Genomic DNA, 24,415 nt, shown 5'->3' with positions numbered 1-24,415 from the left:
TGCATTGACTGCCCCATTTTTAAATCATATTTTCACTTATTGGAAACTATATTTCAATAAATAGAAAAATCTGCCACTCTTCCTGATAGTTAATATAAATCATGTGGCTCTGTCATTGAAAACTGTATCTAAAAGAAATTAAAAACCAAATAAATAAACTTGGCTTAAGACTCTTATCTTGTCAACACCACCTACCTTAAAAGACACTGTAAATCTTGATTTACCCTTAGGATTAGCTTTGAGATTTCATAATTTGTTTAGCTTCTGCCAAGCATAAAAGAGTATAGGGCACACTCGGACTCAGAGTTACAGTAAAAAAAAAAAAAAAAAAAGGAAAGGAAAGAAATTCTCTAAAACTTGTTCACATTGTCCAAAAAGTTTAAGTTCACTGTGGAATATTGTCAGTTCTTGAAACAAGAAAACTCTTCCGTTTTGTTCTCTTGTATTCACTTTGGCAAGTTCAACTAAGCTGTTGTCAATCTTTCCTTTTCGTTGTACAAACAAATCATTTAGTGTGACCTGGCATTTATGAACTGATGATTTAGTCACATCACCCATTCATTCTTGTCAGCTACATCTATTCCTAGGGACCTGTCTTGAAGACTGTTACTGACTCTGATAGTTGCTCAAAGAACTGTAGTCTTTGGTCTAACTTCTTCATTTATGGGGAAACTGAATCCCAAAGTGTGATACTTAAAGAATTTTTTTTTTAAATGAATGGTATGTCCAGAAGGAGGAAGACAAGATTGGGAAGCACCGGTGTTTGTGCTTTATAGCGAAAGTTACTTTTCTCTGTTTCTTAGACAAGGATAATTAATGTTTTCTCCCTGAGGGCAAATAATAGACCACTTTCTGTAAATCAGACAATTCTATTTTCATTCCAAAATTGCTTATCAACAGTTGATTTGCTTTCTCTTTTGAAAATAATATTGTAAGAGAAATTATGACCCCAGATCGTTTCATGTGAGTATAGGAAATACTGGAAACTTACTGTAAGGTCTTGCCAAGTTTAGGAGGGGATGTCAAAAAGACATTTGTAGGGTGGAAAATGGTGACTTGTTTTCACTTTAGGGATGATAAAGTAGAGGGAGAGATAAAAGACTTGCTCTGGCTCATTTCTTACACGGTAGAGAACTTAAGGATTTTTGCATGTAATAATATTACCATGACCAGAATTGCTAGGCCTCCTGAGTTATTCCTTATAAAAATGCTCAAGGCTAGTAACTCAACAGTAGTTGCCTGATCATTTATAGTTAAAATATACCCCAACTCAACAGGTGTTTATTGCAGGCCTGTGAGCTGGGGACAAAGCCAAGGAACAAAGTCCGTAGGTCTGGGACACCTGGGGCTGAGGACTAAAGTTTCATTTTCTCACCTTGTAAGATACTTGGTAATTAGCAATAATGGCACCATCTAAGACTTGGAATGGGATCCTATACAAAATGGTATTTTTTAATATATTCTCTTGGGCAGGTAAGTGAGGTGACTGATGTGGGTTTAATAAATTAACACATTAATGTGATTAACTAGGTGACACTTGACATGCTAGAAGTTGATATACCCATCATTTATCAGGAGGCAAGCCATGGTCGTATCTCTGTGAATTACATTATATGCTATTATTGTTCTGATTGCATTCACTATTAGCTAAGCTTGGCTTTTTTGGCCCGTTGAGATCTGGCCGCAGTCTACCTTTCCAACTTTGTTTCTTTTGTATACTTTTGTATATTTCCTCAGCTCCATCTGGATGAAATGTTCCCCAAATTTACCATGCTGCTTTCCAGCCCTGCCCTGTCCCCTTGGTTCTGCATGTCCATCCCTGTTCACCTGCAGGGCCCAGAGGAAGGGCCCCCTTCCTGCTCTCCACAGACATTCACATCTGTATGCCTTTTTGTCTCCATGAAACTGTAAAGTTTTGTATTTGATTTGTATTTGAAGTCCTTTCATTACTCAGTGGTGCTTCCCAAATAATAAGTTTATATATTCTGTCTTTATAGTTTTTGAGATACTCATATACAACCTATATTACTTATCTAATATTTTTCTTTACATCTAAAAAAAAAAACTAGCTTCACGCTAAACATCCTTGCTACAAAATGTTTTTAACACCCATAAAATAAATACACAAAATTCTGTTTAAAGAATTTCTTATGAGTTCCCACACTTTGGGAAAGATTGACTTACCAAAGTGCTTTCCACATAGTAGCCATTTGGTACTGGCAGAATGAATAAGTGACTGCACAAAACATGTAAAACAAGCATGTCTTTTCCCTGTTAGCTTAGTAACTTCATAGTTGTTAACCTGGAAGATGAAACAGGGAGAAGCTAGAAAAGACTGAGCAAGCCTTTAAGCGGTGACATTCATGCCTGTCTGTGAAGGAATTAGGTGTTAGCCATTACTAATTACTTCTGTATATATTGCATACTGCTGGGCTGGGCCAGGGGGGCCTGTGGAGCAGTAACTTCTGTAAATAGTAGACTCCCTGCTGAAACGCCAGAAATAACTCCACAATAGGTGCGGGAAGCAGCACTATACATGGGGTCATCCAGAGAGGAGGAACGTGGTAAATGTATGTACACATCACATTGTTCTAAATACTTGGCTCAGGGTAATTTGAGTTACAGATTCCTGCCTGCCAATAAGTGTTTTTAATGAATGTATTGTGTACTGCTAATATAATTGAGGTTCTGAGAATTTTTTTCTGTAAATTTTTTGCTAATGGGAATGGTATATTTTTCTTACCTAATGTTTGAAGATGTTACAAGGCTACTCAGGTGTATCATTTTGAGTTCCTTAAAATAAGATAATATCTGTATATTTGAGCTGTAGTTAGCATAGTTAGTAATGAACTTTAATCATGTTAATGAAAACTGAAGGCTTTTATAAATCTGAAGAAATTTGTTTCTAAATTGCTATACTTTATAGTTGCTGCCTTTTCATGAAGATATAGAAAATAAAATACTATAGTTTCTTGCTGTTTGAATTATATCATAAATTGATGGTAGTAGATCAGTGGCCTTCAAACAGGTCTTTTCCTCATTTAATGTTAAATGAAGTTTAGGTAATTTTTTCTTAAATTTATAGGGATTAGTAGAATATGATCAGTATGGGATAAAGTCTGTTTAAGGTTTTATCAGAAAAATCACCTTCTCTCTCTTTAAATCCAGGGCTGGGATCAACAGCTGTTCTAGCATGACAGGGAAACTTGATATAATGGTATACATTTTTGCCCTGGTCTGCTCTTAGAGCACATTTGAAATGGTTGTTTTGGAAAATGTGCTGAATTTATCTCTAGACCTTCACACCAGAGCAGTTAGTTCAGCCGAGCAAATCCTTGGCACTTGATGTACATCTTTCATAACAGAAGGTTGATGCTGTGACTTGATGCCTTGAAATCAGCACAGCAGAATGGTGCTTGAAGAACAGTATTTACTTTGATCATTTTTCAACTTCTGTGCCCCCGCCTTTTCATGGAGTACAAATTGCTTTACCAGAGTTATGGGGCAGAAGCCCATGGGCTGTTTTTGTAGTCTGGTTGCTGTGGTGATTCGTAGCCTTCCGTGAAACTCCATCTCCAGGGAAACAGAAACCTTTGCAGCTGTCTCAACCTTTTTGGTATGGTGTCTGGTGGAGGGCTACACCAGGCCTGTAGCAAGCCCGAGACTGGTTGATTTGTGTCAGGGTAAACAGATAGGACAAACAGGCATCTCATTCAGGACATGTTGTATTTCCAAACAAACAGCTCTCTTATCCTTCTCCCAGATCATTTGAGGACTTTGAAGTATCTCCAAGTCTGGCTGAAGCCAGAGTTTAGTGAGCCATGGAGATGTTGTTGGTCATGATAATGAAAGAGTTAGAGCTTTGGGAGAATGGTTGATGAAGTTTATAGAGTTGGCAGGTAGGGAAGGAGAGTGGTGGCAAAGGAGATGCTTACTGGGGCTTGTGTGTGCTCAGAGAGGAGAAGTTGGTTTAAGAAAAGAATGTAGGCTGAGTCCAAGGATGCCAGCAATTTGATGTCTGGAGGTCTGTGAAGAAAACTGTTTTTACTTTAAATCTCAGTGGAGGACGCTATAGGCAAGACCTTCCTTCCATAGAAACCGAGAGAATGGAGAAAAATAGCCATGGTTTTAAGGGGTAGAAGTAATAGCTGACACTAATAGCACTTGCTATGTGTCAGTCCTGTTCTAAGTGCTTTATACATATGACATGTTTCTTTCACATCTGATGGAATAGGCACAAATATCGTCCCCATGTTACAGTTGATGAAACGGATGCCTGTAGAGTCCTAATGTGCTCAAGGCCCTAAAGCTTGTGAGTGGAGAGCTGAGATTCTAACTGACTCTGAGTCACTGCTCTTAACCAGGAGGTCAAACTGCCTGTAAGTTAGAAAGGAAGGCAGAGTGACCCAAAGAACTGGGTTACATGAGATACTGGCCAACTTGGAAAACAATGTAGATCTTGGAAGATACTGAATTATGCTTTAAAATGTGTTTGTTGATTTGTTTGTTCACTCATTCATCCTTAAATATGTAGAACCTGCTAAGTGCCAGGTGTTAGACTAGATGATAAAAATACAAGGCTCAGCCCCTCCTCTCAGACACTTTATATCTATGAAGTTAATTTACTACAAGGCAGTAGGTGCTAGATGCAGTACGGGCAGAGTCAGCCGGAAGCATGTCAGGAGCATCCACTGGGAATAGCTTCTTTCCTCCTTCTCAGGAGGCTGATAACACACAAACTCTTAAAGGGGGTGGTGAGGTGAACAAAATCAATCCCACATGAAAACATGAAACTGTAATTAAACTAAGTATGTTTACACATACTTCCATCTCTTTCTACACTGAACTGAGAGGTCTGATTTGCTGAGTTTGCATATAGCTTGTCCTTGAGAATTCCAATCCAGAGAGCCATATGTCCACTTCATATATAAACAGCTGTGGTAACAGTAGTGAATGGAGAACATATCACAAGAAGGAAGCACTCTGAGAAGGCCTGGGAGGTCCATCTTCATAGGAGAATGTTCTTGTGATGTCTCAGGTGGTGATTGTGGGAAGTTCCTGAAATCCGTTGAGAGCCTGGCTGTAGTTAATACATCATTTTTAACTGTGAGGCAAACATGTTATGAGTGCTTTACAAGTTTTAACTTATTTATTCATCATAATAACTCTAAAAGGTAGGTAGTTACTATCCTGTTTTTTTAGATGAAGAAACCGTAGCACAGAGAGGTCAAGCAATTTGCCCAAGGTCACAAAGCTAAGGAATTGATGGAGCTGGAGTTAAATAGGGAGTTTGGTGCAAGGGTTCATTCTCTCAATCATTATGCTATGCTGATTAGTCATAATTTCACTTTATGGGTTCCCTTTTAAGCCATGAAGTATTAATCAAAACACAGTCTCTTAGATGCTAAGAAGGCTAATGTAAGATAGATCCCCCCTTCCAGATGAATCATCTGGTCATTCACTGTCCTAAGAGGGGTGACATCCATTTTGTGCATCATCCATACTTTTCTCAGTCATGACTGGGAACCTTTGATGATGAGTGGAAATTTAATAGAGGAAGCAACAAAAATCATTCAGTTTTGCTACTTGTTAACTTTGGTAAAAAGTTTGCTTAAGGATGTGGACTCTGATGATGACTGACTTTGTCAGTTTTCTCTATTCTAAAAACAAAGATATTTGAATGTTACCCTTCTGTGATGGTCTGATAATTTTAACTTTCATCATCTTTCTTCAAGAGGAAAATGAAATTTCCCTCACAATTCGGAGTTTACAAATGATTGTATTTATAACAAATATAAGTTATTTGACTTCAACAATCCTCTGTGTTTGCTCTGATCTCTTTTAAGGTTAGGGGAGATTTAATATTTTATAAAGAATAATGTCTTGTTCAAAGCTAGTTCTAATTTTAGAACCTGGGTTTAGAAGACGCAACAAATTCCCACAGACTCACATATACCAAGGCATGGACAGATATGACCAGAACCTATCACAATAGTATTTTGAGCTCTTTATGAAATACTAAAGAACTGTTGTCATATCCCTAATAGATTTGCTATATCCTAGTATCATTTTCTTTTGAAATAATTACTGTTGAGAAACACTTTCATGGGCTTTATTACTTACTAAATATGTGCATTTAAAAAAAAAACAACATTAGCAAACTTTTTTAGAGAAGAGATGGAAAAAGAAGTAGGTAAATAAAGTAATTTTGAAAGTCTTAAGAAAGTATTTATTAATGAAGTCACGGAATCCCTAGACTCTAGGGTCAGAAGGGGTCTTAGTTGTCATCTATTCTGGCTTATACTTGGTTTGTGAATTTTGTTTCTAAAGTATCTCTGACAAATGATTATCCAGCCAATCCAAGTAGTTCAGAGAACTGTATTTTCTGGTTTTATAATTCTGTGTGTGACGTGTCTGAGATACACTTGATTCGCTTGGATTTGAAATGCAACAAGAACATGTATCATGTTGACAGATTTTGCCTATTTTTTACAAAGAAGAAATTTGGGTTTGATTTGTCTTGTCTGGGGTCCTTGTCCAGCCCAAGCTGCTTGCTGCCTCTCCTACCCTTGAAGTTCTCTTCTCTCCCCCCACATGTTGGATATGTCTCAGCCTTGATGTTGTGTTATAACCATTTCTTTGTGTATCTGTCTTCCCTCTGGACTGTGAGCAAATTGTGGAAAGATAGGCTGCATCCCACTCATCCTTCTATTGTCAGTAACTGTCTTGGGGCCTGGCATGTCATAGGTCCTTAACTACAGCTGTTCGAGTAAATGAAAAAAAAAATGCATAAGAAACACAAGTTCCTGTCTGACACTATCCTAGTGTGTGGCTTAGCCTTGACTGCTTTAGATATGAAGTACTGAGGACTGAATGGACCTTTCAGCCTCGTAAGATCAACTGAGTTCCTTATAGTATCACATGAAGGTCTTTTCAGATGAGATTTGCAGCTCAAGACTTGGTCTGGTCCATCCATATGAAAGTATGGATGTAATGCAACTCCCACCCCTACCCCACCTATGCTTCTACTTTTTCCACTTAGTTCTTCTTGCTGCTTATTTGTAGTATTTTCAAAGGAGGAGTCAGAGACAGAATGGTAGACTATGGTAGTTCTGCTGAAAATGCAAAGACAACCAGCAGCTGTTGACTTAGTGGGTATTTGGGACTTGACTGAATTATGAAGCAGAGCTGAAGCTCTTTAATCTTGACATCTTTTAGGGCCTTCTAAACTTTGGTCAGAATTAGAAAATTTCTTTAGAGTTGCATTATGAAAGACTATCTTATACCTTCTCCCTTTGCATGGGAAGCAAAGCCTTTGTAATACTTTCGAACTCTCTTTGGGTAGAGGTGCGTCAGCTGTGCCTTCTATGTTTAATATACTGAGTAAAATTCAGAAATTACAATTTTAGTTTTTTTCTCAATTTAAGTATAAAAAATGAAACTATATATAAGAAGTTAAGACACAATTAGTATTTCCAAATGTTAATGTAGAACTTCATCTTTCCCAGTGTCAAATAGCAAGACAGTTTTGATTATTAGGAATGTGATATGTTTCTGTTGCTTGATCTATCTATCTATCTATGTATCTATCTATCTACTAACTCCCACTAATATGAATAGACTTATCAGGGTTTAAATTTGCTGACTCTGTGTATGGGAGTTAGTGGTGCTGACCCCCTGTGCAGTAAAAACTCCATGTATAACTTTTGACTCCCCAACAACTTAACTACTGATAGCCTACTTTTTTTTTTTTTTTTGAGAGGGCATCTCTCATATTTATTGATCAAATGGTTGTTAACAACAATAAAATTCAGTATAGGGGGGTCAACGCTCAATGTACAATCATTAATCCATCTCAAGCCTAATTCTCGTCAGTCTCCAATCTTCTGAAGCATAACGAACAAGTTCTTACATGGTGAACGAATTCTTACATAGTGAATAAATTCTTACAATGTGAACAGTACAAGGGCAGTCATCACAGAAACTTTCGGTTTTGATCATGCAATATGACCTATAAACCATCAGGTCAAATATGAATATTCGTTTGATTTTTGTACTTGATTTATATGTTGATCCCACATTTCTCCTATTATTATTATTATTTTTATTTTTAATAAAATGCTGAAGTGGTAGGTAGATGCAAGATAAAGGTAGAAAACATAGTTTAGTGCTGTAAGAAGACAAATGTAGATGATCAGATGATCAGGTGTGTGCCTATGGACTAAGTATTAATCCAGGCTAGACAAGGGCAGCAAGACATCCACGGATGCAGAAGATTTCTCTCAAAGCAGGGGGGGTGAGGTTCTGAGCCTCACCTCTGTTGATCCCCAAATTCTCACCTGATGGCCCCCCTGCGACTGTGCCTGTCTTAGGTTGTTCCTCCCTTGAGGAATCTTATCCGTCTCTGGCTAACCAGTCATCTTCCGGGGCCATACAGGGAAATGTAAAGTTGGTAAGTGAGAGAGAAGCCATATTGTTTGAAAAGGTTAGCTCTTTACTTCTTTGCAGATTTATGCCCTGTGGCTTCTATGCCCAGCACTGATAGCCTACTTTTGACCAGACGCCATACTGAAAAAATAAGGAGTTAGCACATACTTTGTATATTATATGTATTATATGCTGCATTTTTATAATAAAGTAAACTAGAGAAAAGAAAATGTTTTTTCAAGTTGTTGGAAATCTCCAAAAATTTTTCCAATATATTTATTGGAGAGATGCTTGTAAAAGTGGGCCCAAGCAGTTCCAATCTGTATAGTTCAAAGATCAATTGTACTTTTCATGCTGCCTCAAGAAAATAGGAAGTTTAAACCCTTCAATACTAGCTTTAGGAAGATACTATCCTACCTTAGACACTTACCAACTACAATGTGCCAAATTCTGAATGCTTATTTTGGCGGCTCTCCCTCTGCTTTGTGTGTTCATAGGTGTTAACCCTGGAAATTCACTGCAGGGCTCAAGGAAAATTGATTCTGTGGAGGAAAACAGGCAAAAGTATTGAACTCTAATGTAAATACTGCCAATTGCATTTGCTTGTATTGTCAGTTAGGCTATACTGACACAGTTTGTTGCCTGAATTAAAGGCATTTAAAATTCCACACATCTAAAAGATAGTGGAACATTTGATGAAAGAAAATCGTTTTTTCAGGAAGAATGCTCTCAGAACACAGAATGATAATGTGTTCTCTCACTTCTGACTTCAGGGTTACTTCTCCCTCTCTCAAGATAGGCCATGTAACATCAAAACTAAGGTTCTTCTAAAAACATTTCCATCTAAAATCATAACCTGGCTGGATGAGACCAGAATATGCCTAGGGGGCCAGTACTGTGACCTTCAAGAGTTGATTTTGTTGGAGTTTTCAGAAGAAACCAGGCTTCCCAGAATTCCCAAGGTTTTCCTACCCTGACCAGAATTTCATTTCCCTGGCCTGTAATTTGGCCTAATCCACATATTAACTGGCAGCCCCTGGAGCTCAAGGAATGAGTGGCTATGCTAAATCCGTGGCTTGTAGAAATCTGGAGGAGGGTCTGTTTCTGCAGATTGCTGGAGACCAGAGTTCCCAGGGCCCTCTGCATTTTCTGGTTTTATAATTCTGCGGGTGACGTGTCTGAGATACACTTGATTCGCTTGGATTTGAAATGCCACCAGTGCCATTTTGAGTTCCATAGTGAGTTTGTTCATGAGAACAGTGAGCATTTTAAAAGCTTTTTGTAGAGTAGTTTGAGGAGGATGTATATCAGAGCAACTCAGACAACTTTGGCTGGTACTGTAGACATCACTGTTCATAAAAACACTTATTGACCCATCCTTGTGGAGTTTTGCTGACCTCTCAGCCTGCGCTAGCTTCCCGTCATCTTGCTCCAGCTCAGTCCCTTTCCTTTCTTCCTTATCTTTCCTTTTCCGGAAGCAAAATAGTTCCTGGTGGAATAGCTCCCCAGCCTCTCCTATGCCCTAAGGCCAACATGCTAGATCGGGATGGGAAGGCAGGGAGAAAAGAGAGAGAGGACAATGAGAGACCTTCATTTTACCCCTAGTACTACCACTTCCTAGCCATATGACTTTGGAAAAGTTTTTTGCCTCTAAGCACCAATTTCTTCATCTTCAAAGTGGAAATAATTAGGTAATTTTGCAAAGCACATTCATTGGAGAGAGCAGCAAGACTTAACTGAATAGAAGGACCCATGGACCTGCCTATTGCCTTTCTTTGAAAGACAGTACTGATGGCTCTCACTACTGTTGATACAACTATTATTAACAGCAGTAACTCAAGGCTACTGTTTTTGAATGTCCATATTTTAGTAGTCAGATCTCTCCATATTCCTCCTTTGTGATAAAAAGGTGACCCAGTATGTCCATTCAGAATTCCTAATCAGCTTCCTACTGTTCCAGCCTAGGATCCAAATGCCATCCTTTGATGCTTGGAGCATCTTAAATCACTGCCCACACGAACACCAGTGCCTTCGTGGTTTTTTTGTTATTACAAGTTTACGGTAAGATGGGGCTTAAGCAGCAATCTTCATTGAGATTTGTGACTGCAACTGGCAGCTGAAAGTGATTAATCCAGTACTCAGATCACTTGGGAACCAGGGTCTTGCTGTGCCTATGTAACTCTGGGGGGAAGATCCTGGGGCAAAATACCTTTGAAACTGAAATCAGTCAAAGGAAGAAATAAAGTGGGAGAAACCCATTTATTTCTCACAAGAAGTCATCCCGCATCTCTCTCGACCCAGATGCGGAAGTAGAGGGCTCCACCCAATCTCTCCAGTCCATTAAGCCCTTGCTCACCCATGTAATTACCTATTGATAGGGAGATGGACTACTTCTCTCCACCCTTTGGAAACTCCTGTTGATATGGATATGTACTAAAGCCAGGTGAGAGATTCTGAAAATATAGCAATTTTACCCACAGCCTACTTTTTAAATTTGCTTCCGCTGGTCACCCCAGTGATTCTTTTTATTATGCAGTTCTGTTCACCACAGTACTGACAAGTAGGCCATTCTGACATCCCACTATTATAGACAGATATGTACCAAAATACTGGTTTACTAAACAGTTGAGTAGCAAAAACAATTTCAAGCCTATTATAAAAAGTGAAAGTTGAGAGGAAATACATTTACACAGTACATAGTTATATGGAACTCTGGTTATATATTGGTGTTAGAAACAATGATAATAAACTGTTTGGGATGGATCTGTTTATTGCGTGTGATAAGGAATATAAAAAATAAAAACAAACTTTTTTCACATCAATGTGCAACTGCTGAGTTCCTTCAATTTGTTTAGAATTTAATTTCTAACTGTTCTAACACAATTCATTGCCTGAGTGAAAAGCATTTAAAATTCTATACCTCTAGAAGATAGTAGAATATTTAATCAAATTTAAAAATCTTTGTTAGCTATTCCTGAAAAGGAAAACATGCTCCAAAGGGTTTTTTTTATATTTTACATTTTGTGTTTGCATAATTGTTAAAGAAAACAAAAAAAATTCTGTTTGTTTTCTGCCCTATGTGGTCCCCATACATAGTATAAGTGTTGCTCATCCCTTTCTATCCACTCAGCAGAGCACACTCTGGGCATTTATTCCCAAAAAGCCTAGGCGTGGCTTCAGAGTCCTCTGTAACAGGTTCCAGGGAGGTCCTGCCATTCACTTTGGTTGCACAAGTTTGAATCTGTTTATCTTAACATGTTAGAAGTTTTAAAGTTCAACTTGAACTTGATAATGAAATTGATGTTCTTTTACTAGATGCACCGCCCTGCCCCACACTGCTCTTTAGCCTCAAAATATGACAATATGACTCTGTAACCTTTACTCGAATCACATTTATTGAAATAACTTAGATTGAATCTCCCTTTCATTCATTCTTTCAGAGCACTTGTTGACTGCTTACTAGATGACCAGCCCTTTGCTAGGCCCAAGGATGCAGAAATAAGTGTGACTCAGTTTCTCCCTTTGAAGAATGCCCTAAGGATTGCACAATGTAAGGGGCAGAGGAGTAAATGACAAACATCTAAACAGATCACTATAGTGCCATTTGAAGATAGAAGCATGAGTGTGTTCTGTGGGAGTAGGGCCAAGCTCCAGGTTTGCCTGTGGAACAGGAAAAGATCTCACTGGAGATTGCATTTTGAGCTGAGCGCACTTGTCCATTCCGGGGCTGGTGAGAGGGTGCTGTTGCGTGTCAGTAACAGTACAATAGTAAATGGCAGATGCTTAATACTAAAGGACAATGGAAAAGTGCTTGATGTTCTCAGACTCTCCATCAGCAGCTGCCTGCTGAGGAGTCCAGCAGCTTTATCACCCCAGAACATATGCACACCCAGGGTCTCCCCTCTCTCCTGCTTCTCTTCCCTAAAGTGACGGAGCTGTGGGCTGCTCTGGGAAGGAAGGGCCAGGGTCCCTGGAATCCCCTTGCAACTCTCCCAGGACCCCTTTAGAGGGTCATGACCTGTAGTTTCAGAAATATTCTTCTGTTTATATGAGCTCTTGTCCCTCAACCCCCAACCCAAATTTAGTTCCAAGTATTTTTCCAGGGCATTCAAAATATAGAGCAGGGAGGGCAGACTCATTTCAGCATCAAATTTCAGGCTTTCTTTTCTTTTTTTTTCTGCCTGTTTTGTGGTCATAATAGATTATTTTCAAAAGCTCCCAGGGAATCTTGAATCCTGTCCCTGTTGGGGGGAAGAGGAATTAGTTTTGCAATTGACCGGCTGTGTCCCTCTAATCATGTTAAGTGGTTTCAAGGCAAAACCACTGGGAAGGAACTTGACATCATTTGCCATAGCAGTGTGACATCTCTGACCCCAGAGTTGCTGAGACCAGGGAGAATAGTCATTTGACTCCCTGAGTCGAGGGATAGAGACACTTAGGGGGTTGAAATTCCTTGAGTTCAGCACCAACTGATGATGTTCCTTTAGAAAATCAGAGAAATGTAAAAATAAAATAATGAGGGAAATGTTAAAAGCTCCAAATCCACCCCTCCAAGAATATCTTAAGAGAATCTTTTTATACCAGTTCCCAAGTGGTGAAGGAGAAGCCTTCAAGTAAAATGTCAGCTGAGGGGTTGCTTGGGCCAGAACGCACTTTAAGACACTGCATCAGCAACAAGCTGAGCTCTGTCCCCACTCCCAGCAATTGTTTGCACATTTCAGATGCATGGTGCGGGGGTGGGGGGAGCGGGGGGGAGATTTGAGTTCACAGAACTCCTATTGCCCAAATGTAAGTGAAATTTGAGTTGAGCGGGATACCCTAGTATTCCGAAATAGATTTGTGTCTCACTGTCTGTTAGTATAAATTACAGGTGCTCTATGAGACCCAGATTCAGGCTGTTTTCAGTTACTACCAACACCGTTGCTAAGAGGATGTCTCCTTACCCTGAAGAGAAGATAGATGATGGTATATACAGACCATGGTGTGATTTTTCTGGGTCTTGGTTATAGACACACTGCTGGAGTTCTTTTCTTATCTTCGTGTGAACTGACTATCGGAGCATCCATTTCAGAGCATTATTTGGTCTGGTTTGAGAGAACAGGAGTCTCGCTGGTAGTGTTTCAGATGACTTCATCGTTTCATGGGTCCATAGGGGCTGTTACAAGAAATGTTGAAATGGAACCTCACTGACACGTTAGCAAAATTGGACAACTGTTAGGCTCTGGTATCAATTGTTTTGCTCGCTTTGCTTTTGTTTGTTCTAACAAACCCCAAGAGTGGGGTGGGGTTGGGGGTCTAACTAATCAGAATTTTTGATATCACCATGGTAGAAATATCTTGCATCTCTACTCTGAATCCTGGGAAATTTAAAACAATTTTCATTTGGCATCTTTCTATAAAGAGACTAGGGTTTGTTTGTTTTTTTTTCATTTTCTGTAAAAAGATACATAATTCATTTTCATAAAGTGATTTACAGGGTTTGAGACAATATATGGTTTTTGCTTATCAAAGATAATCTTTGGAGAACTGAGAGATCTCCACCCTAACACGGTCCAGAGAAAACTGTCCTTGTCTTTCTGGTGATGATGTAGGCAAGGGCATCCTTCCTGCTGGGGAGCTAAGAAGGTTGTCTTTCTGCCCAGAGGCTTTGGGCTCCTTAGAGTTGGCCTTGACTTTCATCAGGGTTGGGTGCAGATCCCCTAGAAAAGCACTCAGAAAAGATTTATTTTGAATTTCTTTAAAAAATAGGAGAAATGCATTAATTATATTTAGTAGTTTGTTAAAGTGCACAGATACTTCAGAAGACCCAGTATAATTAGATGTTGTAGAACAGATCAGACCAATTAGTTTTCCATCATTTGGGGGGGGATCAACAATAGAGAAGGGACAGTGTCTGCATACAGGTTGTGATAAATCAGATTTACTTGGGTTTTCTCACACTGTTAGGAAGACTGAAATTCAGCACTGTTCAAGACTAACATGATTAGAGAAGGGGCTCTGGGACTAAGCTTTACAGACCACTCTGTTGTCAAGGTGTGGTTTTAAAAGGTGACGGAAGCCCCAGACACTGCTTGTAGAAGTTATTTCTGAGTTGTCATATATTAAGTTCTTAACCTGAGAGGATGACATCTTAAGACCAGAAGTGTAATCTTTAGTTTAATAATGATGGAGTTATTTTGTGTCTGTTTCTGCCATTGGAATTTCCCTGCTCTTTTGCAGTGGGTTCCTTAACCTGGGTTAGTGTATACTAAATCTGGAATTCATGGGCCATGCAGTGGATGTATTTCTCTGACATTATCTGCAGAACATGGGATTATTCTGTGTTTGGGGAGAGGGTTCATGTTTTGCATTAAGTTCTCAAATGCTCTCTGACTCCCAAAGATTAACAAAGAAGTCATTAATTCAGAGACTAGTCATTGTTCCCTCATTTGGGATGCATCCCCTTTAGCCACATTAGCCTCCATGGTCACATGGACCCTAGGTTCAGTTCATTATTACTTATGAAGACCACAGACTAAGTGATGCCCCTAATTTTTATGTAAATTGGACGTAGGATTGAGAGTCAACTCCTTAAAGTACTGTTTGGATTTCCAAGGTAGAAATTATTGAATACCATTTGTAACATTTCTCCATGGGCTATTTCTCTGCTGCAGAGGAATAATTTTAGTTCTAATCTGCCCAGAAAAAATTTTAGTGGTATGTTATCTTTGTAGTTACAGTGTATCCCAAACAATAATTGAGTCTAAAGAGGATTTTCTTCTTTTTCCTTTCTTTCTTTCTGTCTTTCTCTTTCTTCCTGTCTGTCTTTTTCCAGCCTGAGAGAAATTAGGCATCTTAGCCAGGAATTCTTTAAGAGATGTTCTGAGTATGTTCTCTCCACATTTCTTGGAGCTTTTATACCTCCCTTCTTCTGTTGCTTGTTTTGGTTGTCCTTTTTCTTCCCTTCAGCAACATTTATTCAAGTGGACGAAGGATAGAAGAGGAAGGGTTGCTGAGGGGTTAGGTGAGCAGGTGCTTGGGGGACTCTCTGTTCCTGCCAAATGATCTTTTAAAAAAAGGATGGGGGATTTTTCTTTTTAATTTCCCAATCACAGTGTGAATTCTTCTTGGCCAAATGGTTTTTGGGACTTTGCCTGGGCCCCATGTGCCAGAGTCAGAGATTCATGTTGGCCAGACCCTGCCACATACTGAAGATGGAGTCATTTCCAGGAAAGCTGAGCTGTAGCTCCTAGAAATCTTTCCTTGATTGTATGAGCCAGGCCTTGACACTTTCAACCATCTGGAAAATTTTGGACCTGCATGCCAGTATCTGTCTTGTACATATTTTTCCTTTCATTTCCTAAGTATTAAAAAAAAATTCTTGCTCATTTGAGATATATATTTATTACCATTTTATCTACACAGTTCCAAGAATTGTACATCTGAGAGCTGTAAGGAAGATCATCGGAAAAAGAGTTGATGTACCCTCTATGGATAGACATTGCTATTCTTTGGGCCATTATAGTGCTCAATAAACTGTTTTGGAATAAATAAATCTGGGAACTTTTTACTGGTATGTACTATCAGTGACAGAATATTTCTGAGCAATTTTCAGGTATTGTGAACAAGTACCCTGGTGCTTTCTGTAGTGTGCATCTCTCTATTTAGTTAATGCTACAGTTTGACTCCATCCCTGCTCTGTCTCCAGCTTCTCTAGTTTACAGTGGAAATCAATCTGTTTATTTCTAGAGATGGACAGCATCTCCAAAATGTTGTGGAATAGAGTCTGTAAAGGAACATGCTATCTTGCTATAGCTGTACTTGATCACTGTTCGTTGGTGAATGAACTCTGAACTGAGAGTAAAAGTACTCTGCTTTTAATACTTTGCTTATGCCAAATATAAAAAATGATCCCATCTGTGTTGCAGAAACAGTTCATTAATGTTTGAGTATTGTTCATGTTTCTTTACATTTCTGTAAATTAGTCTGCTAAATCCCTTTGAATATATTATCATATTCACTTTTTTGCCTTTTAGGTAACATAAATTTATGAATCTTCTCTGGTAAATTAGTCATTAAAAATTGTCTACTCTGTGTTAGGCACAGTATTAAACTTAAGACGTATCTCTGCTTATTGACTGTTTACAGTGTATTTCAGAGATTAAGACATGCATACTGAACAGTTAATGAGATGACATTATATACTATAGTGCAAATTATTCATAGAACAAAGTACCTTTGTGGCTTAAAAACTAGGAAATGAACTATCCAGCTGGCATTTACAGAGTGCCTACTGTGCGCTAAGGCATGGGTATTGAAAGGTAAGTAAAGCTTAGTGCCTAATTAGCAGTGGCCTGAGAGTGTACTGTGAAAGGGACACTGATGTCCAAGGCAGTACCTACAGCAAAACACATGGAGGTCAAAGAGGGCGGCAGCCACTGGGAAGATAGAAGTGCTTTGACTCCTCTCTCCCTGGTGATTCTGTAGACTCAGATCAGAGATCCAGACCATTTAATCCTCATAAGGATTATTGCTGGGATGTTCTGTTATTCCCAGTGTATCACTCAGTCTGTGTATTCCAGCTAAAATCCTTTTTTTGTCCTTTCCCTCCTTTATCCCATTATGGTGCTCTTGGGTGAGTTCAACTTGTTTAAATATGTGACTCTTGGGCCTTGCTTCACCGTCTGCAGAGACAGCCAGTGGGAGACATGCTTATATGAAACCATCTGTGCAGTCCTTCTTTATCCGTCCTTTCACTTTTCTATGACCAACTTTGGCTTGTACACTCCAGGAGGAGGCTGTTGAACTCACTGCTTCCAGCTCTCCTCACAGGTGCTTTTTGATGCTAATGAAGACTGGTAACCTACAGTTGTCCTTGACCTGCTATCAAAACTGGCCACTGTTTTCCTATCTAAGCTCATGGTTTTCTTCCTGTTTTTTATTTTCTTTTATTTTTGGCCCAGGGCTATATGTAACCAGTTTTTATTCTGCGTGTTCTCTGTGCTTCATTTCTTGGAGAACCCCTTCCAGTGAAGAGCTGGGATGATGAACACCAGCAGCTCCCCGTGGCAGCCCCTTGCCCTTTGTCATTGGCATTTTTCTCTGGCAGAACTCACTTAACTGTGTAGAGGTTGGCACTTACCTGGAAGAGAAGAGAGCCATTTCTCCGGCAGTCCAGAGGGATGACACAGCCCCGGGGATTCTGTACCCCAATTTCCAGCTTAGTCATTTGATTTGAAAGATAAAGCAGTCTTGAGGGAAGGTAACTTCTTCTGCCTTTGCCAACTTTGAAAAAGGTGTGTTCTTTTATTTGTGTTACACTATTACTGGAAGCTGAATCATGTTTTAGTTGAGATCGCTGTGTGTTGAACCACATGATATAGTCATTTTTGTAGTAGAAAAAGGTCAAATATTGGCAGTGTCATCTAGTTCAACTAATGTATTTTATCCGTAGAATCTGAACTGGTCTATAGCTTGTTTCTCTTAACAGTGAACTCTGAAAAAATATTACAGATGCTGTGCTAAGTGATTTTAATGGAAAGCTAGTGCTAACCTTTCTCTCCTCTGTTTCTTCCTAGGTCACCCTGCATCTTAATCCCATCTCTTCAGTACACATTCACCACAAGCCTGTTGTGTTCCTGCTCAACTCCCCACAGCCTCTGGTCTGGCTTCTGAAGACAGAGAGGCTTGCGACTGGGGTCTCCAGACTTTTCCTGGTAAGTGTTTGAAACCCTCCCAAAGTGATCCTTAGTGCAAGGGTATATAATGACCCAAAAACTGTGCAAGCTTTTTAAAAGGCTTATTTCATTGGAATAATACCAGAGTCTGTAGTGTGTTAAATTTGGAGTATGCTCTTAGTGATGTTTGGATGGCCTAGATAAGCATTCGCAGAAAACCACTCACACGTCCTCTCCTGCGGGTGGAGAGTCAGGTCTAGTTTGATGTTAGGGCAGGACCTGCAGTCGTACTCTGTGGCCTGGGCTTTGGCTCCAGTTCCGTGACAACTCTGGGGGCATCAGGAGCAATGCAGATATTGTAAATAGCCACTAGGTGTGTGGTCTCTGACCATAAAATAAATACGCACAACCCCATCTGTTTGTATATAATGCAGGCCTAATTTCTGATATGAGGATCTGTTTGTTGAGAAAGTGACACAGTGAGCTCCAAGATGAAAACATTTGTATTTTATAAAAAAGCTGGAACCCAGCTCTTGTGGAAAGATCCAAATATTACCTACTATTTGTAAATCATGTCCTTTTGAGTTTGCCAGAACATTCAAGTTTGCTAGTTGTGGAGAAATTGATGGGTTGTTTGGACGGAATTTTTGGGGCATGATATCATGTCTGATGATGAGCAGCACTGCCCTTTGCAGTGATAACTCACATTGTCGATTGCTAGAGCTACGCGCTAACGTCCTTAACTTCAGTGCCTTAGACTTTTAAACTTCTCTTGCCCGAAAGCACTCAAAATAAAGAGTCTTCAGTTAATAGTCTTTCTCTTGCATAATAAATAAACTTTGCCTAATTAATGACTCAGCCCAGATCGATAGTTTCTTGTCTCTTGTATTTCAAGAGCACTTTTAAAAACTCAAAAGGTACCCATTGAAGAAAGTAAAAATACATAATCAATACAGTTAATAAGTACATAAATGTGTAAAAAGGGGAGAAGGGAAAGCTCCTTTATAATAAAATGCTAATTAATAATGTAGAAGGACTGATGAAGTTAGAAAATCCTGATTTTTGCAACCATCATAGTAAAAGTCCATCAGGTAAGAGTCATCAATAGATGCTAAATCTACCAGAGGTAGAGAGAGTTTGAGGAACTGTATATTTACATAATCTCAAATTACTTATTAATAACAAAAGAAAAAACAGTAACTATATATAGTGGAGTTACCCAATATACCTTACCAAAGTGATCAAAAGTAACCTCACCAGAATTTGGGGATCAACAGAGGTGAGGCTCAGAACCTCACCCCCCCTGCTTTGAGAGAAATCTTCTGCATCCGTGGATGTCTTGCTGCCCTTGTCTAGCCTGGATTAATACTTAGTCCATAGGCACACACCTGATCATCTGATCATCTACATTTGCCTTCTTACAGCACTAAACTATGTTTTCTACCTTTATCTTGCATCTACCTACCACTTCAGCATTTTATTAAAAATAAAAATAATAATAATAATAGGAGAAATGTGGGATCAACATATAAATCAAGTACAAAAATCAAACGAATATTCATATTTGACCTGATTGTTTATAGGTCATATTGCGTGATCAAAACCGAAAGTTTCTGTGATGACTGCCCTTGTACTGTTCACCATGTAAGAATTTATTCACTATGTAAGAATTCGTTCACCATGTAAGAACTTGTTCGTTATGCTTCAGAAGATTGGAGACTGACGAGAATTAGGCTTGAGATGGATTAATGATTGTACATTGAGAGTTGACCCCCCTATACTGAATTTTATTGTTGTTAACAACCATTTGATCAATAAATATGAGAGATGCCCTCTCAAAAAAAAAAAAAAAAAAAAAAGTAACCTCACCAGATGGCACAGGGTGGACATTGTGTGTCTTTAAATATAATAACTGAGAAACACCACAGCATCATTTATGTCATATTCTAGCTAAACATGCACACAATCTGAATCTAATCATGAGCAAATACTGGCAAAACCAAAGTGAGTGGCCTATCAAACCCAGACAGGTCTGCCTCTGTAAACTCTTATGCTGAACTGGCTCCCTTATGCTCATAGTCATTGTCAGCATTGTGTAACTGCAGGTATTTGTGATAGTCTAATAGCCATGGTCATGATGTCATATGTACATTTAGCCCATGCAGAGGTGTATTGTCCAACACTGTAGGCACAAGCTATGGGTGGCTATTTAAATTTAAATTAACTAAAATCAGAAATAGAGTTTCTCAGGCATACTAGCCACATTTCAGGGTCTCAGTGGGTCCATGAGGCATCAACTATGTGAGGCTACCACATGAGCAGGTTATGGAAGGATTATGAACAAATGCTTTGCCTGCCCTGGTGAATCCAGGCCATAACTTGTAGCAAGTTATTGAACTTCCCTAAGCCTGATCTTCCTCTGTTGCAATAAGGGAATAGTAATAATCCCTACATTGTTGGGGTGTTATCTTGATTAAATGAGATCCCAGTGTGAACTGTTTAGTACGGTTCCTGGCACTGATAACTTCATGAACATTACCTGCCGCTGTCATTGCTATTTGTTGTCCGTCATAGTAAAGAACCCTTGGGAAGGATGTGGAATTTAGATTTCTAATCATAAAACATCTAGCTTGGCTAGTTGCAGGTTGAAAAGAGTTCCTATTCTTTGGGCTATAGTTCAGATGAAAAGCGTGAACCACATATATCATAGCTGTACTGATCACTTTCTGGATTCTGTCTTCAACCTGCTACTCTGAGGGTTTTAAGGGAAAATATCTTACTCTTAGTTATTATATATTTGCTTTAATTTTGTTCAACTATAAGAACTGCTTTCTGGCCATTAGTGTAAGATGAACTAATGATGAAAAAAGGAGATAGTGTAAGTAAACAGTTTAATGTCAAACCTATTTTGAGTTGATCCCATGTAAGGAGATTGCAGATCAAGTGACAAACCTAAAATTACCAAACCAGGGGAGGCAGCATTGGGAGAAATCACAGATTTGCACTTTCCTTTTTTGTCCAGCCAGCTTTCTCTAGAGAAAATTGTTTTCTCCCATCTGTACCTTTCTTCATGGCCTGGAAGAGATGGTGGAACATCTGTTGTTCATTCAGGTTCTCAGGTAGTGAGTGGGACAAGCTGCTTCACAAGCTGGCCAGCTCCCCCTAACCGAGGGTGTGTGACGTGGAGAAGGGAAGGCGAGCTCCTCCCTTGCTCTGTGGCCTGAGATGAATGTCAGGGTCCTCGAGTCATCAGGGTCTTCTCACTTACCTGACGGCTGTTGGAGCAGAAGGATCTGCTGCTCAACAGAAAACCAGTGGTAGCACTGTGTGTCCATTTATTGTAGTGAAGGGTTAAAGTTTGGGGATCCCATAACTGCATTATTCTACATAAAGTGTTTCATCCAGACACTTCAAAGGGCCATGGACTCTTCAGAAACAGGGGCTAAGCTGTTTCCATCACTGTCCTGTCCAAGGCTGCCCAGAGAGCTTGGATTTGCTGAGGAAAGAGGGTGGGTCTCGATTCTCAGTCCAAGAGGCATATGTCCTGATACGATGCTAAAGAGTTTGTATTACCATCTTAAAGCTGTCTTTACTTTCTAGGTAGATTTATAATACTTTAGCAGTTGTTACTATTTTTTTTTTAAAGTAAGGTGGTGAGAAAAGTTCAAGTAATGGTATCATGTGTCAGGATGGCCTTTTAATTTAAATTGACCCATCATTATTATAACTGGCCAGATTAAAAAAGAAAACCTTCCATAATTAGTTAGCAGGGCCTGTGTTACTCAAAACCTCTCAGCCAAGGGTGACTAAAAACATTATACTTCAATACCGTCTACCAGAAGTATCTGGCGTTTCTGTCAAATCATTCCAGTCTTTCTTATGATTGCACAGTGAAGGCATGAGCGAGCATGTCAGGCAGGGAGAAAGTGGGATTGTGTTTTCTCTGCAAATCAGTTCCTTTTCCTGATTGTTCTGATTGTTCTGGTTACTTAGGAAATGGGAGTGGGGTGAAGACTGATTGTTTTGGCCCTACAGTCAAGTAGTGGGTCTTCAAGTGTGAGTGTCTCTCTCTCTCACACAACACAGACACACAGACACACAGACACACAGACACACACACACACACACACACCCGCAGGCGATGGAGCTGTCACAGTTTTTCTTTTGCAGGGTGTATGGATGGCCCAGCGAATATAACAGGTGTTAAAGTTGTCCCTCAGTGCAATTAGAAGTAAAAATAATCCTAGCCTCTCAGTCTGTCATGTTGAAACAAAATCTCTTAGAAGGATCATAAAAGCTTATTTTTAGTTTTGCAATTATTTACATGGAAAAAGAAGTAGGGTAGTTCAACTGGGCAATAGATGTCTGAACTTTCAACCTGAGTTTGCTAAAAAAAAAAAAAAAGACCAGGACAAGTCACAATACTATTGTTTTAAAAAATATTGTTTTAAAAATACTACAATTAGAATAGAAATTTCTTCAAAAGAGAAACAAATTTGACCAATAAGCACATGCAAAGATGCTCAATATCATTAGTTGGTAGGAAAATGCAAATTTAAAACCACTATGAAATAAATGCCCCTTCACACCCACTAGGGTGGCTGTAATAAGAAAGGCAGATAATAATAAGTGTTGTTAAGGATGTAAGGAACCTGGAACCCTTATACCTGCAAAATGGTGCTTTGGAAAACAATTGGGCAAAGCAGGTGTCTACAGAAAAATGTGTCCACAAATGTTTGTAGCAGCACTATTCTTAATAACCAAGAAGTGGAAACAACCCAAATGTCTATCAGTTGATGAATGGGTACTTAAAATGTGATATATTGATGTAATGGAATATTATTTGGCCTCTAAAAGAGATGATGTACTGATATAAACCACAACATGGATGAACCTTGTAAACAATACAAGTGAAAGAAGTATGGCACAAAGAGTCACATGCTGTGTGGTTCCATGGAAGATACTCAAACAGGCAAAGCCATAGCAATAGGAAGTAGCTCAGTGGTTGCCAAGGCTGGTGGGAAGTTAGAATGGAGAATGATTGTTAATGGTATGGAATTTCTTTTGGGGGTGATAAAAATATTCTGGAATTAGTGGTGCATATACCACAATTGTAAATGTACTAAAATTACCACATTGACAGTTTAAAAGGGTGAATATTATGATACATGAATTATATCTCAGTGAAGTTAGAAAAAAAGTTGCTGTAGCACTCTTTGTGGAAGTTACATTGTAAAATCAATGAACTAAATTTAAAATGTATCTTTTTACTTTGTTCCACATACCCATCGGATTTTTGCAAAAATCTTGTGTTATTTGTATTCCAAGCCTGAGTGTTCTCTCCTGCAAGGTGTACAGGCTTGGAGCCCTGGGACAAGCAGAAATTCTCAAGATGAGACCCTAATGCGTGGCTTCTAATATAAAATATCTAATCCAGAGGCCTTGGCCAGCCTTTTAATATCAGGCTTAGTTACTTTGCATGCTCATAAATTAAAAAAGAGCTAACATTAGGAAAATCTAATAAAAAAAAAGCAGCAGCTTTATCCAGCCTCACTCACTCTTCAGATTACTGTGCTGTGATGTATTTTTTTCCAGCCATTTATCATTAAAATCAGAAAAGAATGTATGCAAATGTGTATGTGTTTGAATGGAGGTGTTGGAGTGGAAGAATTTAGTGGTCTGTAGGTTAGGGTTTCCAGAGTTAATATTTGCCCATGCAATATTTGGGGCATACTTATACTAAAAAATTATTCATTGTTTATCTGAAATTCAAATTTAAGTGGGTGTCCTGTATTTTATCTGGCAGATCCACTCAGAGGAAAGTCAGGTTTTTGTTTCTATTTAACACCCTGGCCTGGGTGTCAGGAGACCTGAGTACCAGTCTTGGCTCTGCCACTGACTGGTTATATCACTGGACAAAATCACTTACCTGCTCAGGCCTCAGTTCCCTCATGTCTAAAGTGAGGAGGTGGTACTAGCAAACCTATAAAGTTCCAGCTTTCAAGCTCTCTGCTTCTTTGATGATATGATTGCTAGATATTCTATGCCAATTTATTTGGAAACAGAAAATGGCAATTTAAACAGTGCCTCTTCAGCAAATCCAAGTAAATTTCAAGGCAGGGCAGTTAAAAAAAAAAGAGAGAAACCCAATTCTGTGCTGTTGGCTTTAGATTAAACACCAATCAAAATTTAATCCTGATGAAAAATGTAAATTAATACCAGAAGCGTGCTTAATATTTAAAAACTAGCTTTGTATTTCTGAGAAGGGGGGAGGTGTGGATGAAGAAGCGGGGTTGCCAAAATCTGGCTTATTGCTTTTACTTAAACTTGTG

The 24,415-nt window shown here is 39.0% G+C and overlaps 1 protein-coding gene across 4 annotated transcripts in view; it reads left to right on the top strand.

Annotated features, from left to right (window-relative positions):
• TGFBR3 (transforming growth factor beta receptor 3) overlaps positions 1 to 24,415 on the top strand; it is a 184,828-nt gene that overhangs the window by 96,133 nt on the left and 64,280 nt on the right. For all 4 annotated transcript variants that reach the window (XM_073234265.1, XM_073234266.1, XM_036997991.2 and 1 more), the window contains one exon: positions 17,985 to 18,122. In XM_073234265.1, coding sequence (XP_073090366.1) covers positions 17,985 to 18,122 — 138 coding nt within the window. The remainder of the gene's footprint in view (positions 1 to 17,984; positions 18,123 to 24,415) is intronic.

This window comes from Manis javanica, chromosome 4 (genome assembly GCF_040802235.1).
Source record: "Manis javanica isolate MJ-LG chromosome 4, MJ_LKY, whole genome shotgun sequence".
Lineage (NCBI taxonomy): Eukaryota > Metazoa > Chordata > Mammalia > Pholidota > Manidae > Manis > Manis javanica.
The sequence above is the reverse complement of the archived record's forward strand: the minus strand, read 5'-3'. Positions and strand labels throughout refer to the sequence as shown.